Raw genomic sequence first — 16,278 nt, 5'->3', positions numbered from 1 at the left:
TTGATTCAATTTAGGAGTATAATTTTAGCATTGAGAATTTTTTAAGGTACATAGGGTTTTAATTCTCTACCTGAAAATGATTTTTTCATTCATATACCATTGGTTATTAAAAATTAAAAGATGTTCTTAATTGGCATAATAGTCATACCACTCTACAATCTATATTTTTAAATGTAGTTTTTTGACTTTTAGCCCTTTGATATCAAGTACTTTTAAATGAGTTCAACAATATCATTTAAAACTTAGATTTAATTTGTGATGAACATTTCTAATACCAACTTAAACAGCAGATCCAAGAATGCATGCATCCCAATGGACTTTGTCTAGAATGGATATCATTCTCTTTATGTTTGCTTCAGAATGCATTGTAAATTAAGTACCCTGAGCTATATTTATATTACATTCTAACAACTTACACTTTATTTTCTGAGAAGTCTAAATTTTCCTTGGGTTATATTTTTGTAGCTTTATTTCTATATATTATTGAGTTCATTCTTATTTGTTTGGGAGGGTAAAAGACAAAATTACATTTAAACAATATTTATACTAGCAGAATTATCTGGTTTTTCATCAGCCTTTCAAAAATGTATTGGAAAAATAATTTTGTATTTTTAGTCTTAAAAGAAATGTTAGAAATCATCCCGTGGAGTCCAATCCCAGCATTTGATATGGAAAATGAGCCACGAGGAAGATGAAAATGACAAAGTTGGTGGATTTGCTAAATCTGCAGATGAGCAAAAGTGTTTGAATTCATATTTACAATCCTCAGATCTATACCACCATCACAGTTTCTTACATCCCATGAATTCCATGGGTGTGGGCAGGTGGGGGTGCATGTGCCCCCCACTTTCTCCTTTCGTCTCTCATTCCCACTCTTTCCTTCTTCAGCTTTGCTTTCCCCTTCTCCGTTCTTTCCCACCTACCCCCACACACACTTTCCACAGACACATACTCACTACAATCACATAAACCATTCCATTTTGTAAAGTTGGTTCTACTCAGATGCAAAAAGTTATGACTACTGGAATAAGCCAGGCCAAATAAATCTGCTCCTTATATTTCTTCCCACTCCCTTTTAATCGGCATGAATAAATTGGATTTATTCCAATTTAGGTATATTTTAAATACTCTGATAATGGGATATTCCGTAAGGAAGTGTCTCATATTTTCTCCCTCTAAATTAAATGTGAAGAATGATCATTAATATATATTCCCTAAAGGCAGATTGATACACCAAAAATGAATTCAAGAAAGGGGAATAGATACCTGGGTAAATATAAGCCAACATTTATGTGTTTACATAGAATATCTTAGAAAATCTCCTCAATTTTTAATTTTTTAAGACATTACCTACAAAGGAGTATTTTAAGATTTTAAGTATTTTTAAGGCAGTACCTACAATGTTACTTTATTAGGGTAAAAACTAAATATAAAAGCCACCCTGAAGCATTTTTTTAGGTATTAACAAGAATTAGCTACCCTACCTTTTGATATAACATGCTAATTAATTAACGTTGAGCTGATGCATATTTGGTAGCAGATACTGTCAATTCCCCATTTTTTAAAGACATGATAAACTCTACTTGTAAATCTTTTGGGGTCTCCTCCTATCATCTATATTAATGTTCCAAAGATATTTTTAACATGAAGATAATTACTTATAAATAACTAAGATAGGTAAGGAACAGCCTCTAAAGTATAAAAGCAGCTGACAGTAATTTGCTTCAAATCATCAGATTGCTAGTCACTTATATGTTTGACCTACTCCTATTTCAATGATCCTCAGGGTAGGTCTAAAGATAGGATATAACCCCCAAATTATTTTTAATCTAGAAGGTGGGCGTGGCGGGAAGAAGCCCCATGAGGGCAGAATGTGGAAAGAACACCACTGACAGCAACAGTACAGTTTCTCAGCCAGCTCAACACTCACTATATTGCATTTGGTTTCACTACTGCACATAAAATGGAGTAGTTTTGTGAACATGTTTGCCGAAGGTATTTTTATGTGAAATTTCTTTTTATAAACTTCTAGGTTGAAATAAACCTAAAACGATATCCAACTCCTTACCCAGAGGATTTAAAGAATATGGTAAAATCTGTTCAAAATCTGGTGGGTAAGCCAAGCCATGGAGTGCGTGTTGAGAATTCAAACCCAACTGCTAACACGGAGCAAACTGTGAAAGAAAAGTATGAACACAAGTGGCCTGTAGCCCCAAAGGAGATTACAGTGGAGGTATTTCAAGGTTATTGGTAATTGCCAGTGTGGTTTGGATTTTTTGGAATTACTAAATTCTATGTTTTTTTTAAACTGATTAGATCTCTGATAAGTGCATTTTTTTTCCCTAAGATATAAATGAGTTTCTCTACTTTTTCAAACTATGAGGGTTGCATTTACTGAATTACAGGTAAATGACACCCTCATGGCCTAAAATTATAATACGACTCCAAAAGTTCCAATACACACAGAAAGAATACTTGCTCACCTAGCGAGGTCTGGCCAGTAAGTGCATTATACCATTTTTGTGATACTGTTTTGGCTATCCAAACTTTTATTGTATGAGTCATTAGAAAAGACTAAATGAAGTTGGGGTTTTTGTGTGTGTTTTTGTGGGGGGTTTTTGTTTTGTTTTGTTTTGTTTTGTTTTGTTGCTCTGCATATGTCAGTAAAATTCTGGATCAGATTTAGAGCCAATTTTTTGTTTGTTTGTTTTAGGGTTTGGGTTAAAACCATTATAGGAAACACTACTATAAATGAAAAACAGGAGATAACTTTGAAATTTAGCTTTTCTGGATCTAGTCATGTGAAGCTTAATTCCTATATTTTAGAATAAACTAGATATTCATCCTTATCAATTTGTGTGGTCTGAAAAGAATTCAACTACATTTATGCCACCTCTGTACTGTCTCATCAACTCTTCAGCCAATTTGGTTATCACCTTTTTATCTTCATTAGAAACATAACTGGTATGAGTACATCTGGAAGTTACTATACGCACTTCTCAAAAATCTAGATTCATGAAACTCTTTTACAAATCTGCATTTCACAGCATCAATTTGTTGCATTGATAAAACACCAACTGTATATTTAGCACTGTGCTAAACACTGTGAGAGAGAGAAAAGAAATATAAAATGTGCACATAGTCCTCAAATAATTTAGAGCCTATCTAGGTAAAATTACCACAGATAAGGTGATTAGAGAGCATATTATATAAAATACAGTCACATGATTTGTTGAGTGATGGCAAATATGATACTTTAAGAAATTGGAGAGAGATGCAATCACGGCCAATCAATTAAAAAGTTATGTGAAACAGTTTAAAGTTGAACCGCATATTGATATTTGGGTGATTCATCTAAAGTGGAAAGAGAGGAAGTCATTCCAGACAGAGGAAAAAGCTTGAGCAAGAATAAGCATGGTGTGAACATCTGCCAGTGGAGGTACCAGCCTGCCCCAGAAGAGAAGAATATAGCTTGATATCTAGGGAGGAAAATTTAAGTACTCATTTTGGGGTTTTTTTCCATTTACTTATAAAATCAGTATTATTGTCTGATATTGTCTGATAACAGACTTTTATCTCTAAGATATTTCAATAATATAAAAAGGAAGAAAGCCAATGTTTAGCAGGTACACACTGGAGACACTTTGTATTTAAATCTCATGTAGTCACAGTTTAACATCCAAATAACTGTGAGGTCACGATAACCCATAAACTGAGTAATTTTACCACAAAATAAGAAGATTCTAAAATTTCTTAGTTCAGGGTTGGGATAGGTGAAGCAAGGAAAAGATGGCTTTGGTCATGAATTTAATAATAACCCTAGTAGAGAAAATAAATCTTAAAATTATCCCATAAGCACTTCAAATGAAAAATCCAAAATTAAATCGGATGTTTCTTCCCCAGTTTTGCTTCTGCTCTTATATGCCCGATCTTGATCTCAGCTTGTACCATTATTTTACTAGTCCACTCCAGGTAGAAATTTGGGAGATATCCTGATTTCTTATTCCTTCTTTCTCTGCATTTACTGCCCCTTCCAAACAATCACCTAAGCTTATACATTTTCATCTAAGTGTATCTCCTTGACCTCTTCAGGCCCTCAACTCTGTCCTGCATTTCTATAAAACCTGTCAACTTCTTGACTTACATTGTCCTCAGCCCCCTCATTACTCTGTTAATGATCTTTTTAAAACAAATTTAACTTTCTCTGCTTAAAAACACTACAGTGGCTTCTTATTGCCTATTTAATTGAAGCTCAGTCTTAGTCTTTATAATTATTTCAGTGATTCACCCCACCTTTCTTAAGTTTTCTTCTCCTGGCCCTTTATGTTGAGTAGAATTCTCACTGGTAAGTGCAATACTTTTTCTAAAATTTAAATTCTAGATCTTCTTTACCCAACTTTTAGCCATCCTAGAGCAAAGAGAAGCCAATTCTTTATCAAGTTACTCACCCAGATTAAGGGGCCATGCTCCATATTTTCAACTTTCAGATATAATTAATACAGACAACCGAGTGTCTAGCTGATCAGTGTATATTATATTAAGTGTATAATATTTTCTTGTATGTTTTGCACTTGTTTGCTATTTTGAGTCATTATTTAGTTCATATTCTCAAGAATGTGGAAGAGAATATCACTCACTGCATGACACATTTATCCGTGTGGTTAAATATGGAAAATGAAGGAAAAAAAGAATAGAGGTAGGCAGAACCAGAAGCAGAAAACAGTAACAAAAAACAAGGTAAACAAATTACAAATTCAGCAGAGAAAAAAGAAAAAGGAAATAAATCAACATTTATTGATCACTTTGTTTGCCAAACCTATACCAAGACTTTTAATATATGTTATGCTAGACAGAGAATACAGCTGGGAGAGTCATATGAACAAGGAGGATGGGGAGGTATGAAGGTTCTCTTCTACTTCCAAATTCCTTTTATAAAGTTTACATTTGCTTTTTACCAGTGTCTTCATCCATTCAGGCTGCTATAACATAATACCATAGACTGCATGGTTTATAAACAAAAAAAAAATTATTTATCACAGTTCAGGAGGCTAAGAAGTCCAAGATTAAGGCACAAAGAGATTCAGTGTCTAGTAAGGGCCTACTTTCTGATTGATAGATGGCCATCTTCTCTCTATATCCTCACAAGGTAGAATGAGATAGGGAGCTTTGTGGGGTCTCTTTTATAGTGGCACTAATTTCATTCATGAGGGTTCTACCCTCATGACTTAAGCACCTCCCAAAGATCCCACCTCCAAATATCATCATATAGGTTTCAACTTATGAATTTTGAGGGGACACAAACATTCAGTCTTTAGCACCCAGGTCCAATTATATAGCTAACACTTCCATATTTTTCCAACCTTCAATTTAAAGATTACCTCAACAGGAAGGCTTTCCCTGATCACCATGATCATTAGAACCTCTCATTTCTTCTATCACATTATCCTGTTTATTTGTGTTACATATAATAAAAATATTTCTAATTATTTTGTTTATTAACTACAGGCTGTGAGTTTCACGAGGTCAGGTATGTCTTATCTCCATTGCCTTTCTGGGGTCTAGCACAATGCCTAGTACAGAATTGGGCACAGTAACTACCTGTTGAGTATATGAATGACTCTTATCTGATAACATGTGTGTCTCTACATCCAATAGAAGTTAATTGAGGGCAAGAACAATTTCTCTTGGGTTTTTGTCACATTCATAATGAATTAAGTATTGACTGCAACAATTATTTATATTTTGTCACCTGTGTGTTGAATAACATGTATTTTAACAATAACAATTTGCTATACTAATACACTAATATAATATTATGAGTAAAGGCAAACTATCATGATGAAATATTGGGAGAGTGACAAAATCAGGGAAGGAAAGAAGAACAGTATGGTAAATAAAGCTATGATGTAAAATGAGTAAAATCTGGGGGTTCCAAAACCCTTGGCATACAAATGCCTTTAGTATCTTAGTAATTTTGTTACAAGGACCACAGTCCAAAAGAGGTACCTAACAGTTCCATTTATTAAGTAGTTAGTTCTGAACAATTTATTAAATATTTATGCCCTGCCTAGTGGCCATTTGAAAAATAATACACATACACTAAAAGGGGAGATAATAGTTTTATTTCATGCTTAAATAACAAAAGTACTTGATGAAATGTGTGTACCTGTGGGACACCACTTATCTTCTCAAACCTTGGAATCACATCAGTCACTACAATTCTGTTTCATATTGATTTTTGGATGACATTTGATTTTTAATCATAGCAACCACCAAAAAGCCAGCTTCACAAAGACTGTCATCAAAGGAAAGTGCAATCTAATGTTGAAACTGAGAGCCACCAGTTCACACAATATCTGACTGATGTCAAGTATTGCTTTGTTTCCCCCAAATATTTAAAACAACCCATGTAACCCTGTGAATTAACAACAGCATCACAGGTACCTTGGAGCACAGTTTAGGAACAAGGAGAAGTGCTTTCAAGTCCAGGAGACATTAATTCAAATCTTGAATCTACCTTGTTACCAATTTTGTGACCTTGACAAGTCATTGAAAACTTCCTAAGCTTTGCTTTCTTTATCTTAGAAATACAGATACCAATAATGCTTAGTTTTTGTGGAGATGAAATCAGACAAAAGCAAATACTTTTATACAACTGCAAGCACAGTTCTTGGCACAGAGGAAAGTTACAAGTGATAATTCCCTTCCCTTCCACAAGAGAATCATGTGCTAATCCTGCCCAACCCCCTTTAATCCTTTTGTGGGCCACTATCTTGCATTACAGAAAACTTCTCACTGGATGCCTGTTCACCATGTCCACCATGTTCAGAAAGGTTTTGGACTTTTTCCTTTGTTAGGAGACTCCACCTAATTTCTTTATATAGAGAAAACACATCTTTCTCCTGGTAATAAGTAGTCAATTACCATTGAAAATGTCCTTAAATGCTTTTATTAATACTAGGCCTGGACTCTTGAAAGCCCAGACACAAGCTTTTCCCCACCTCTTACTTCTGTCTTCAGCTCCCTTTCACTACAGCCATAGCAGTGGAGATTTAGTTTGAATGGCACAAGATCAATGGAGTTAAAGAACAAAGAGATTCTACCTTTTCTTTCTCTCCCTCTTCTGTCTCCTCAGAAGCAAATATGGCTCAATGTGCTTAAAATAGGACTCTCATTATATTTGATTCCCTACCAATAGCCTCCACTGTCTTCACCATAGAAGTAGTCCCAAAAGCTTCACCCACTTTTCCAACATGAACCTGATTCCTCCAGCCTCTTTATAAAAGAACTGATAGAGACAAAGTTGATGCTTAATTTCCTTTGTTGGACAGTTAACTTGTCTTTTCTGTGAAGTCCATTTGGTAGGTGAGCTTTTCTCTGGGTACACAATACATAATATTACAGAGAAGACCTTCCAGTAAGACAGATCCAAGTTCAAGTCTTGGCTCTACCATTCACTGAATTTGTGACTTGGAATTATGACTTTACCCCTCTAAGCTTTCATCTTCTTAACTGCAAAACAAAGATGATGATAATAAATAACTCAAAATAATAAATAACAGTGAAAAACAAAGTTGTCTATTAAATAATTAATAGTACAGATGAAGTGTTTAGCATAGTAGCACAGTAGCAGCTATGTAATAGATTCTCCATAACTGATGGCATCATCATCTTCATCATCATCATCATCATCATCATTATCATTTTGTTCATAAAGGTAATTGAGTCTAACTGGATCAGTGCAAATCCATTGTTCTTGCTTCAGTGTTAGTCCTCCTAGGTGGAGGGTCTCACAGAACTCTGGAGAAAGGAGGCAGTTCATGATTAGCTACTACCATACTCCCTAGTCACTATGGCTCTTTTTGATTCAAAATAGAAATTCTTAAGCAGTGAGTCACATCATAGCCACCATGCCAAGCTCCAGCCACAAAATTAGGATACAAATTTGAAAATTTGACCTATACATGCAATATAACTTGCATACTAAATGTGTAAGGCATAAGGGAAAAAAGTAATGAAACCCTTAATTTTATTTACATTTCTATGTTTGTACAACTTTTGGGTTGTTTTATTGACTAAAACAAAATTCCTGTAGTTCTCTATCAGGTGTCATAAGAATTTTTCATTTTTAAAATATTGTTTCAAAATATTATTTCAATGTAACTATAAGTTACATTTAGATTCATAGAGTGTTAGTACTAGACAGAAAATAACATTAATTCCTTTCATCTATTACCTTCATTTTAGTGGTGAAATGAATAAGGTACACAGAAGAACACTGACTTGTGCAAGATAACCCTATTAATAAATGATAAAGCAGGAATAGAATTGAAATATGCCACCTTGCAACTGAAATAGTTTTGACAAAACTTAACATATTTTATACCTTTCCGTGGTACAATTTCTCAAACTTGGGTCTCCTGTAGTTATAAATTTCTACAAAGATGTGTAAAGGCTTTACTCTCTATTCTGTCACCTTAAATTTTTATCATGAATTTCTTATGCTAAGCCTTTGAAATAGTTTTCAAAATCCATGAGAACACAGATTTCCCTCTTTATCTCCAGAATTTCCATCAATCCTACTCTCTTTCCTATCCCTCTTCAACTCTGGAGCTGGATTTTTAGTCTCAGATGTGCTCACAGCTGAGCACACTAGGAGGCAGCACAATATAAGGGAAGATCATAAGACTGGAACCCCAGAATCCTGCCTCTATGTTGGATCTTGGTCTAATTATCTCTGTAAGCATGGACCTCACTGAGTCTCAAAACCCACTTGTAGAAAATGAAAGAATTTGACTAGAAATGTTTTTTTAAATAATTAACACATATCGATATACCCAGGTTTTTCTCAGGCAAATATTCTCTTACAAACCTAACCAAAAGTAACCCCAAAAACAAAACTTAAGCCTCAAGTTAAAGAAATGAATGTTTCTTTGCAATACCCAAATACTTGAGCCTGTCACTATGTCGGGCAATAAAACGTATAATAAGAGTTTCTGACTATTACCAATTAGGTATAAGACAGAACACATTTCACTTACTACATTTTTGTGTTCAAGTATATTCTTTCTTTGACTTAACAAAATATTTCTAAATGTTACATTATTATTTTAAACTAACAAGTACTAATGAATGAGAAAACTGAAAAATACTAAAAATTATCTTTCAAATTGAAATTAACTTAAGATTTAAGAAAAAAAGAAATGAAGATAACTGCCGTGCATAAATTTATATTGCTACCTCCCCATGGATATAGACAAGACATTTTTATATGTGGAAGAAAATGAGACTTTGGTATTTTACTTTCCCCAGTGCCGTCTCACTATCTGTTTAACTGGCAATGATAATTTTAATTATAGAAGTTTAAACTCATACTTTTTTTAACATGTTCATTTGTCTTTATAAAGTTTTATTCTTGTACCAATGTTGGTCATTACATTCAATGAACAGATTTAGAATGAAGATTCAGCAGGCTAGATTAATTGTGAGAAAACTAGAAATGTTAGGAAGAAGTCATGATAAAACTGAAGAAATTGAAGATAAGACCACTTGTTAAATAGCACTTGTGCATAAATATGTCTAAGGGATGAAAAAAAAATAGTTGGTCAGTGATAGACTTTCCTCTTAGAACTCTTAAGGAAGTTCTCCCCTTACATGTGTATGTATATATATCTATATGTATATATCATATACTCACATACAGCTTATCATAAGTCAGTCCTGTGTTGTAATGAGATATAGTTTATCTCCCCAATTAGATTATAAATTTCCAGGGGCCATGGGTGACATTTTATCTTTCTTTGGAAAGTCCACAGTTCTTTGCACAGTGCCAGGCATATAAACAGGCATTCAAAAAATATCTGATGAATAAATGGACTCATTTAAATTAGAAAAGCAAAATATTTTAGTACTTAGCTCAGAGAAACATATGCACTTCTCCTAGTGCTCCATAGTGACTTAAATTCTAGAGCCCCAATCTTTAAATCTGAGCCAAATAAAGATATTGCCATCTTGGTTAACCTATGTTTAAATGTTTACTTTCCTTGTCCTATATTATTATATCTCTCAGGATTCTTTTGTTCATCCAGCTAATGAAATGAGGATTGGGGAACTTCACCCTTCATTAGCTGAGACCCCTCTGTACCCACCCAAACTTGTTCTGCTAGGGAAGGACAAAAAAGGTAACATTGTGAACCTGATTTGGAAAATATGCCACAAATGCATGTGCATGATGAATCACCAGTTGTAAATGATGATACACCATAGTCTGTAGAAATATTTTACAAATATATATTCCTAACATTGTTATGCTATCTGTTTTTCATACTTGCTTTTCTGTGTTTATTCTTGTCAATGTGCATAGCATTATAACATTTTCCCCTTTACATTTCAGAATCAACTGATGAGTCTGAAGTTGACAAAACTCACTGTCTGAATAACAGTGTTTCCTCAGGCACTTACTCAGACTACTCACCTTCCCAGGCTTCCTCAGGATCCTCTAACACCCGGGTTAAAGTGGGGTCCTTGCAGACAACAGCTAAAGATGCAGTACATAATTCTTTGTGGGGTAACAGGTGTGTTTAGAATTCCCTTTTTTCTGTTCCCAAATGCTTTCTTTCAGCAACTTTAAAAAAAATCGAATCTTAATTTTTGAATTGTATTCAGCACATGAGTGGCGTAGAAGACAGAACGGGCAGGTAAGCAAAAACAGTTCCCCTGGGACTTCCAGGAGAGGATGAATGGTTTCAAGCAGCAAAACCATTGTTTAAGGGAGAGACAGTGGGAGATTATCAGGTTGAGATGATAGGACAAGAAATTTTATTTTTTTGTAATTTATTTATTTTTTTTTTAAATCTTTTTTTCAACGTTTTTTATTTATTTTTGGGACAGAGAGAGAGAGCATGAACGGGGGAGGGGCAGAGAGAGAGGGAGACACAGAATCGGAAACAGGCTCCAGGCTCCGAGCCATCAGCCCAGAGCCTGACGCGGGGCTTGAACTCACGGACCATGAGATCGTGACCTAGCTGAAGTCGGACACTTAATCGACTGCGCCACCCAGGCGCCCCTTTTGTAATTTTTTTTTAAAAAAATTTTTTTTTTGAGAGAGAGAGCATGTGCACATGCAAGTGGGGGTGGAACAGAGAGAGAGGGAGAGAGAGAATCCCAAGCAGACTCCTCACTGTCAGCATAGAACCCAAAGCAGGCTCCATCTCACAAACTGTGAGATCATGACCTGAGCCGAAATCAAGAGTCAGAGGCTTAACTGACTGAGTCATCCAGGCATCCCCTATAAATCAGAAACCAAAAGCCCTGTTTGCTCAATACTTATTTATGACACATGTGCGCATTTCACTATCCAAAATGGGTTAAAGTAAGATGCATGCAAAGCACTTATTGCCTAGTGTGAAGTAAATAATAAAATTTTCAATGCTATCATCATCATCATCATCATCATCGTTATCATCATCATCAATTTATCATCAGCTGGAAAAGTTAGGATGTAAGTAAAAATATTTAATCTTTCCAAAATAGTTCCTACTATATTATTTCCATTTTACAGATGAAAAATAGAGTCACACAATAGAGTGACTCCATGAGGTAGTACTCACCCAGTTCTGATTCTTTGTTTTGTAACTTGCTGCTATGTTTTATGCTATAAACAGCAAATGCAAATCATCATATGATATAGGTAGTCACTGATTTTGACTCATATTTTATTGATAACATCAGTACTGTTAGCAAGATATTCTTTGGTAATTAATGAATAACTATTTCTACCTTTCAATGCCCGTGATGAAAATATTAGCAAAAACAAAAATCTCTCACTGATAAAAAAATATATAATTCAATGTTATAACTGTGCAAATCATTTACAATAAACCTAGAAAAATTAACATCTTCTAGAGATACTTTGGTCACTAGTGTAAACAAGCCAATGACCAAAATATATAATATAATATAATATAATATAATATAATATAATATAATATAATTTACATTCTAAGAAAATGTGTTCTCTATACAATGGATTTAATGTCTTCAATACCTGACCTTCAAATATATACTATTTGAAGATAGTCTGGGTTCATTAGACATATCAAGTATTTATAAGAAAGGTACTCTCAAACAATAGTTTGGAAATGTAAGAATCAGAAGTTCCAGGATGAGGACCAGGAAGGAATCAGGGGATTCTAATTATAGGACAAGTTTCAGGACCATTACTGAAGACCCATCCATTTCTCTCACTCATTTAATCATCCAACAAACACCTACTATGTGCCTACGATGCTAGGCTTGAAGAGAAAAAAAAATTTCTGCCCTCATGAGTTTACATTCTAGCAGAGGACACACGACAAAACGCGATAAATAAAATAGGTAAGTAAATTATATGATATGTTAGAAGGTGATAATTACAAGGAGGAAATAAAAGTCAGAGAAAGATATAGGGGTAGATATGAAATAATAATGCTATCTTAGTCGTAAGTGAGGTGTGGTTGGATGATCCATTAACAAAGAATTATGGCATTTTTGGATGATGCTTCTCTTCCTGACAAAGACCCAGCTCTTCCTCATTTTCATGTTTCTTCTTCCCACTGTCTTCACAGGATTGCACCATCTTTCCCACAGCCTCTTGATTCAAAGCCATTACTCAGCCAGCGGGAAGCTGTTCCCCCAGGGAATCTACCACAGCGTCCTGACCGGCTGCCAATGAGTGATGCCTTCACTGACAACTGGACTGATGGTTCACATTATGATAACACAGGGTTTGTTGCAGAGGAGACCACAGGCGAGAATGCCAACAACAATCCTCTCTTAAGTTCGAAATCTAGAAGCACATCTTCTCACGGACGCAGACCTTTGATTAGGCAGGATAGGATTGTTGGTGTTCCCCTGGAACTTGAGCAGTCTACACACAGACACACACCAGAAACAGAAGTGCCTCCTTCCAATCCTTGGCAGAATTGGACCAGAACCCCTAGTCCTTTTGAAGACAGGACCGCTTTCCCTTCCAAATTAGAGACAACCCCCACCACCAGCCCATTGCCTGAAAGGAAAGAACATATAAAAGAATCTGTTGAAATACCTAGTCCTTTTTCTCCAGGAGTACCATGGGAGTATCACGATTCCAATCCCAACAGGAGTCTTAGCAATGTCTTTTCTCAAATCCACTGCCGCCCAGAATCTTCTAAAGGTGTTATTTCCATTAGCAAAAGCACAGAGAGGCTTTCCCCACTAATGAAAGATATCAAGTCCAATAAATTCAAAAAGTCGCAGAGTATCGATGAGATTGACATTGGTACGTACAAGGTTTATAATATACCATTAGAAAACTATGCTTCTGGGAGTGATCACTTAGGAAGCCATGAACGACCAGATAAAATGTTGGGACCAGAGCATGGTATGTCCAGTATGTCTCGAAGCCAGTCAGTCCCAATGCTGGATGATGAGATGCTCACTTATGGAAGTAGTAAAGGGCCACAACAACAGAAGGCTTCCATGACAAAAAAAGTCTATCAGTTTGACCAAAGCTTCAATCCCCAAGGAGCAGTGGAAGTTAAAGCCGAAAAGAGGATACCACCCCCCTTTCAACACAATTCTGAGTACGTGCAACAGCCCAGCAAAAACATCGCCAAGGATTTGGTTAGTCCTAGAGCTTACAGAGGATACCCACCAATGGAGCAAATGTTCTCATTTTCTCAGCCATCTGTTAATGAGGATGCTGTGGTGAATGCCCAGTTTGCAAGCCAAGGTGCCAGGGCAGGCTTCTTGAGAAGAGCTGACTCCCTGGCGAGCTCCACAGAAATGGCCATGTTTAGAAGGGTCAGTGAACCTCATGAGCTGCCTCCGAGTGATAGGTACGGCAGACCTCCATATAGGGGAGGTCTGGATCGCCAAAGCAGCGTTTCAGTGACTGAGTCCCAGTTCCTGAAAAGGAATGGCAGGTATGAAGATGAACACCCTTCATATCAAGAAGTGAAAGCTCAGGCGGGAAGTTTTCCAGTTAAAAACCTTACCCAGAGGAGGCCACTGTCTGCAAGAAGCTACAGTACAGAGAGTTACGGTGCCTCCCAAACCAGGCCAGTTTCAGCTAGGCCTACTATGGCAGCTCTTTTGGAAAAAATACCATCTGACTATAACTTGGGTAACTATGGTGACAAGCCATCAGATAACAGTGATATAAAGACGAGGCCTACTCCTGTGAAGGGAGAGGAGAGCTGTGGTAAAATGCCTGCAGACTGGAGACAACAGCTGCTTAGACATATAGAAGCTAGAAGGTTAGACAGGGTATGTCTGGCATTTCTCTGTAAGAATATCCCTCCTGCCTTTAGTTTTACTTTATTGGCATTTCTAAGCACATGTAGTGAAGCATGAACTACATGAATGAATAGATGATCAGCATTTTATTTATCTCTATATTGTGGGGAAATCGATCATAATAGTTTCTCATGGATATTGTTTACTGCTCTTCGAGAGTCCATAACCTGTAGGTGAATGATTTATCAGATCTAGCCTAAATATTGTTAGTAAGAAAGAATTTGACTCTATTATATGGGACGGTGCTTCAATTGCTTTCTGGCCATTAAGGTAGAATGCCTCTCCTAGGACACAGAACTGTTCTCTAGTGACCTAAGGAGTACGATTTTTATTGAATCTATAAAAAGTGAGTATTTTGCCCCTTTATGCACAGACTCACTTATAATAAAGTCAAGCCTAATTTGTTTATAAAATTTGCATACAGTTACTGCTATGGGACTCGTAAACTTATTACTTCTAATGAGCAATAATCTTCCCAGCAAGAAACAGAAAGATAAAATAAGCAGAGATTAAATGCCCTCCTACACATTACTTTATTAAATAAAAAATCCTGCCATTTCAAATGTTGGCTTTTATAAAGAAATAAATGTTTAAATTCAAATAATACTATAGGCAACAAAAATAGCTGATGTCTTTATGAAGACTACAAAGGTACAGATTAGTGTGTATATTGCAACAACAACGCAAAAGGAAATTAATCCCAATTCAGTTAAAAACTGAGTCATAATAAAGCATGGAATGAATAGTGATTGAGGAGAGTAAAAAAAAAAAAAAATATATATATATATATATATATATATATATATACTATTTTAAAGCTGAGAATGACTTTTTGTTGCCTGTTCAGATCTATCTCTCTAAGAAAAATCTGGTATTCCATTTTGTAGAACTATGATCAATTGACCATTATCAGTGAGTATACTTCATGGCTTTGGTGTAGAGGGTTTTGCGTACTCTGCATTGACCTTAGAATCCTCAGGTCTCTTGTAAAAATAGAGCCTTTGTTCTCATTTCCTAGGGTTGAAAAACTTAGTGTAAGTTGGGGCTCTGGGTAATAATTAATAATATACCATTAGAAAGTTTTGCTCAATAGTTTTATTATTTTACTTGGTGTCCTGTTAAAAACACAGGTCACTGCATTTATTATATATTTCTTTAATATTGAATTTTATGTTTTCAGGTATACTCTTTTTAAGTAATTATATTGTTTGGAGGTCGTGTCTACATGACAAGAACACAATTATTTTTAGGGAAAAGTGAACTGATAAATGGGGGTGTGGGTGTTAGTTTTTCAATGTGGAAATTGGTTCTGCCTTGCAAAATATTTCATCAGAATGTCTGTTTCAAATAGGTGTGCTCAGTCCCATTGAAGGGAGCCTCATCAAAGCCTCATGACTGGCTGTCAGTGGGAGACACCTGGTCAGTTGTCACCATGCCTTACCTCAACTTTTACCCTCCATGTAGACAGATAACTTGGAGGGCGAAAATATTTGGGGCCAAATAATACAGTACAGTTTGGGAACTCTGGCCTCGTGTAGACACGACCATACGTAACAGGGTAAGATGAACTAGTCAAGAAAGGTTATAAGAAGCTTTTCGGAGCATATGTGCAATGGCTAGTAATTTGAGGCAAGAGAAGAGTGAGTGAGAACAAAGCATGAGAAAGAAGACAAAATTCTAAGCATTTGGTACCATCATTTATTTACTGGTTTCTCAGATAAACAGTTCCTCTCCTTTGATCAGAGCTACTCCGCTAGCTGGAGCAGGAATTTGGAAAGAGGAAAATAGGTCTGGGGGAGGGGGATTTGGATCAGCAGAAGTTTGGAAGCCTCCTGCCAATCCCAGTTCCAGATAATTAAAAGTAAACTCATGCGTGTTTCCTATTGCTGTGCCCACACCTTCCTTTTTAATTAGCTTCCACGTTTCCCCTGTATGTTTATAATTCCCTCAGTCTGTCTTTCA

General features: G+C 35.8%; 1 protein-coding gene across 10 annotated transcripts in view; it reads left to right on the top strand.

Annotated features, from left to right (window-relative positions):
- LRRC7 (leucine rich repeat containing 7) overlaps positions 1 to 16,278 on the top strand; it is a 560,700-nt gene that overhangs the window by 454,886 nt on the left and 89,536 nt on the right. For 7 of the 10 annotated variants that reach the window (XM_058717001.1, XM_058717000.1, XM_058716996.1 and 4 more), the window contains 4 exons: positions 2,033 to 2,233; positions 10,070 to 10,181; positions 10,394 to 10,574; positions 12,606 to 14,286. In XM_058717001.1, coding sequence (XP_058572984.1) covers positions 2,033 to 2,233; positions 10,070 to 10,181; positions 10,394 to 10,574; positions 12,606 to 14,286 — 2,175 coding nt within the window. Of the gene's footprint in view, positions 1 to 2,032; positions 2,234 to 10,069; positions 10,182 to 10,393; positions 10,575 to 12,605; positions 14,287 to 15,667; positions 15,875 to 16,278 lie in introns of all 10 variants that reach the window. The other 3 variants (XR_009258063.1, XR_009258064.1, XM_058717002.1) reach the window with 3 other exon arrangements.

This window comes from Neofelis nebulosa, chromosome 2 (assembly GCF_028018385.1).
Source record: "Neofelis nebulosa isolate mNeoNeb1 chromosome 2, mNeoNeb1.pri, whole genome shotgun sequence".
Lineage (NCBI taxonomy): Eukaryota > Metazoa > Chordata > Mammalia > Carnivora > Felidae > Neofelis > Neofelis nebulosa.
The sequence above is the reverse complement of the archived record's forward strand: the minus strand, read 5'-3'. Positions and strand labels throughout refer to the sequence as shown.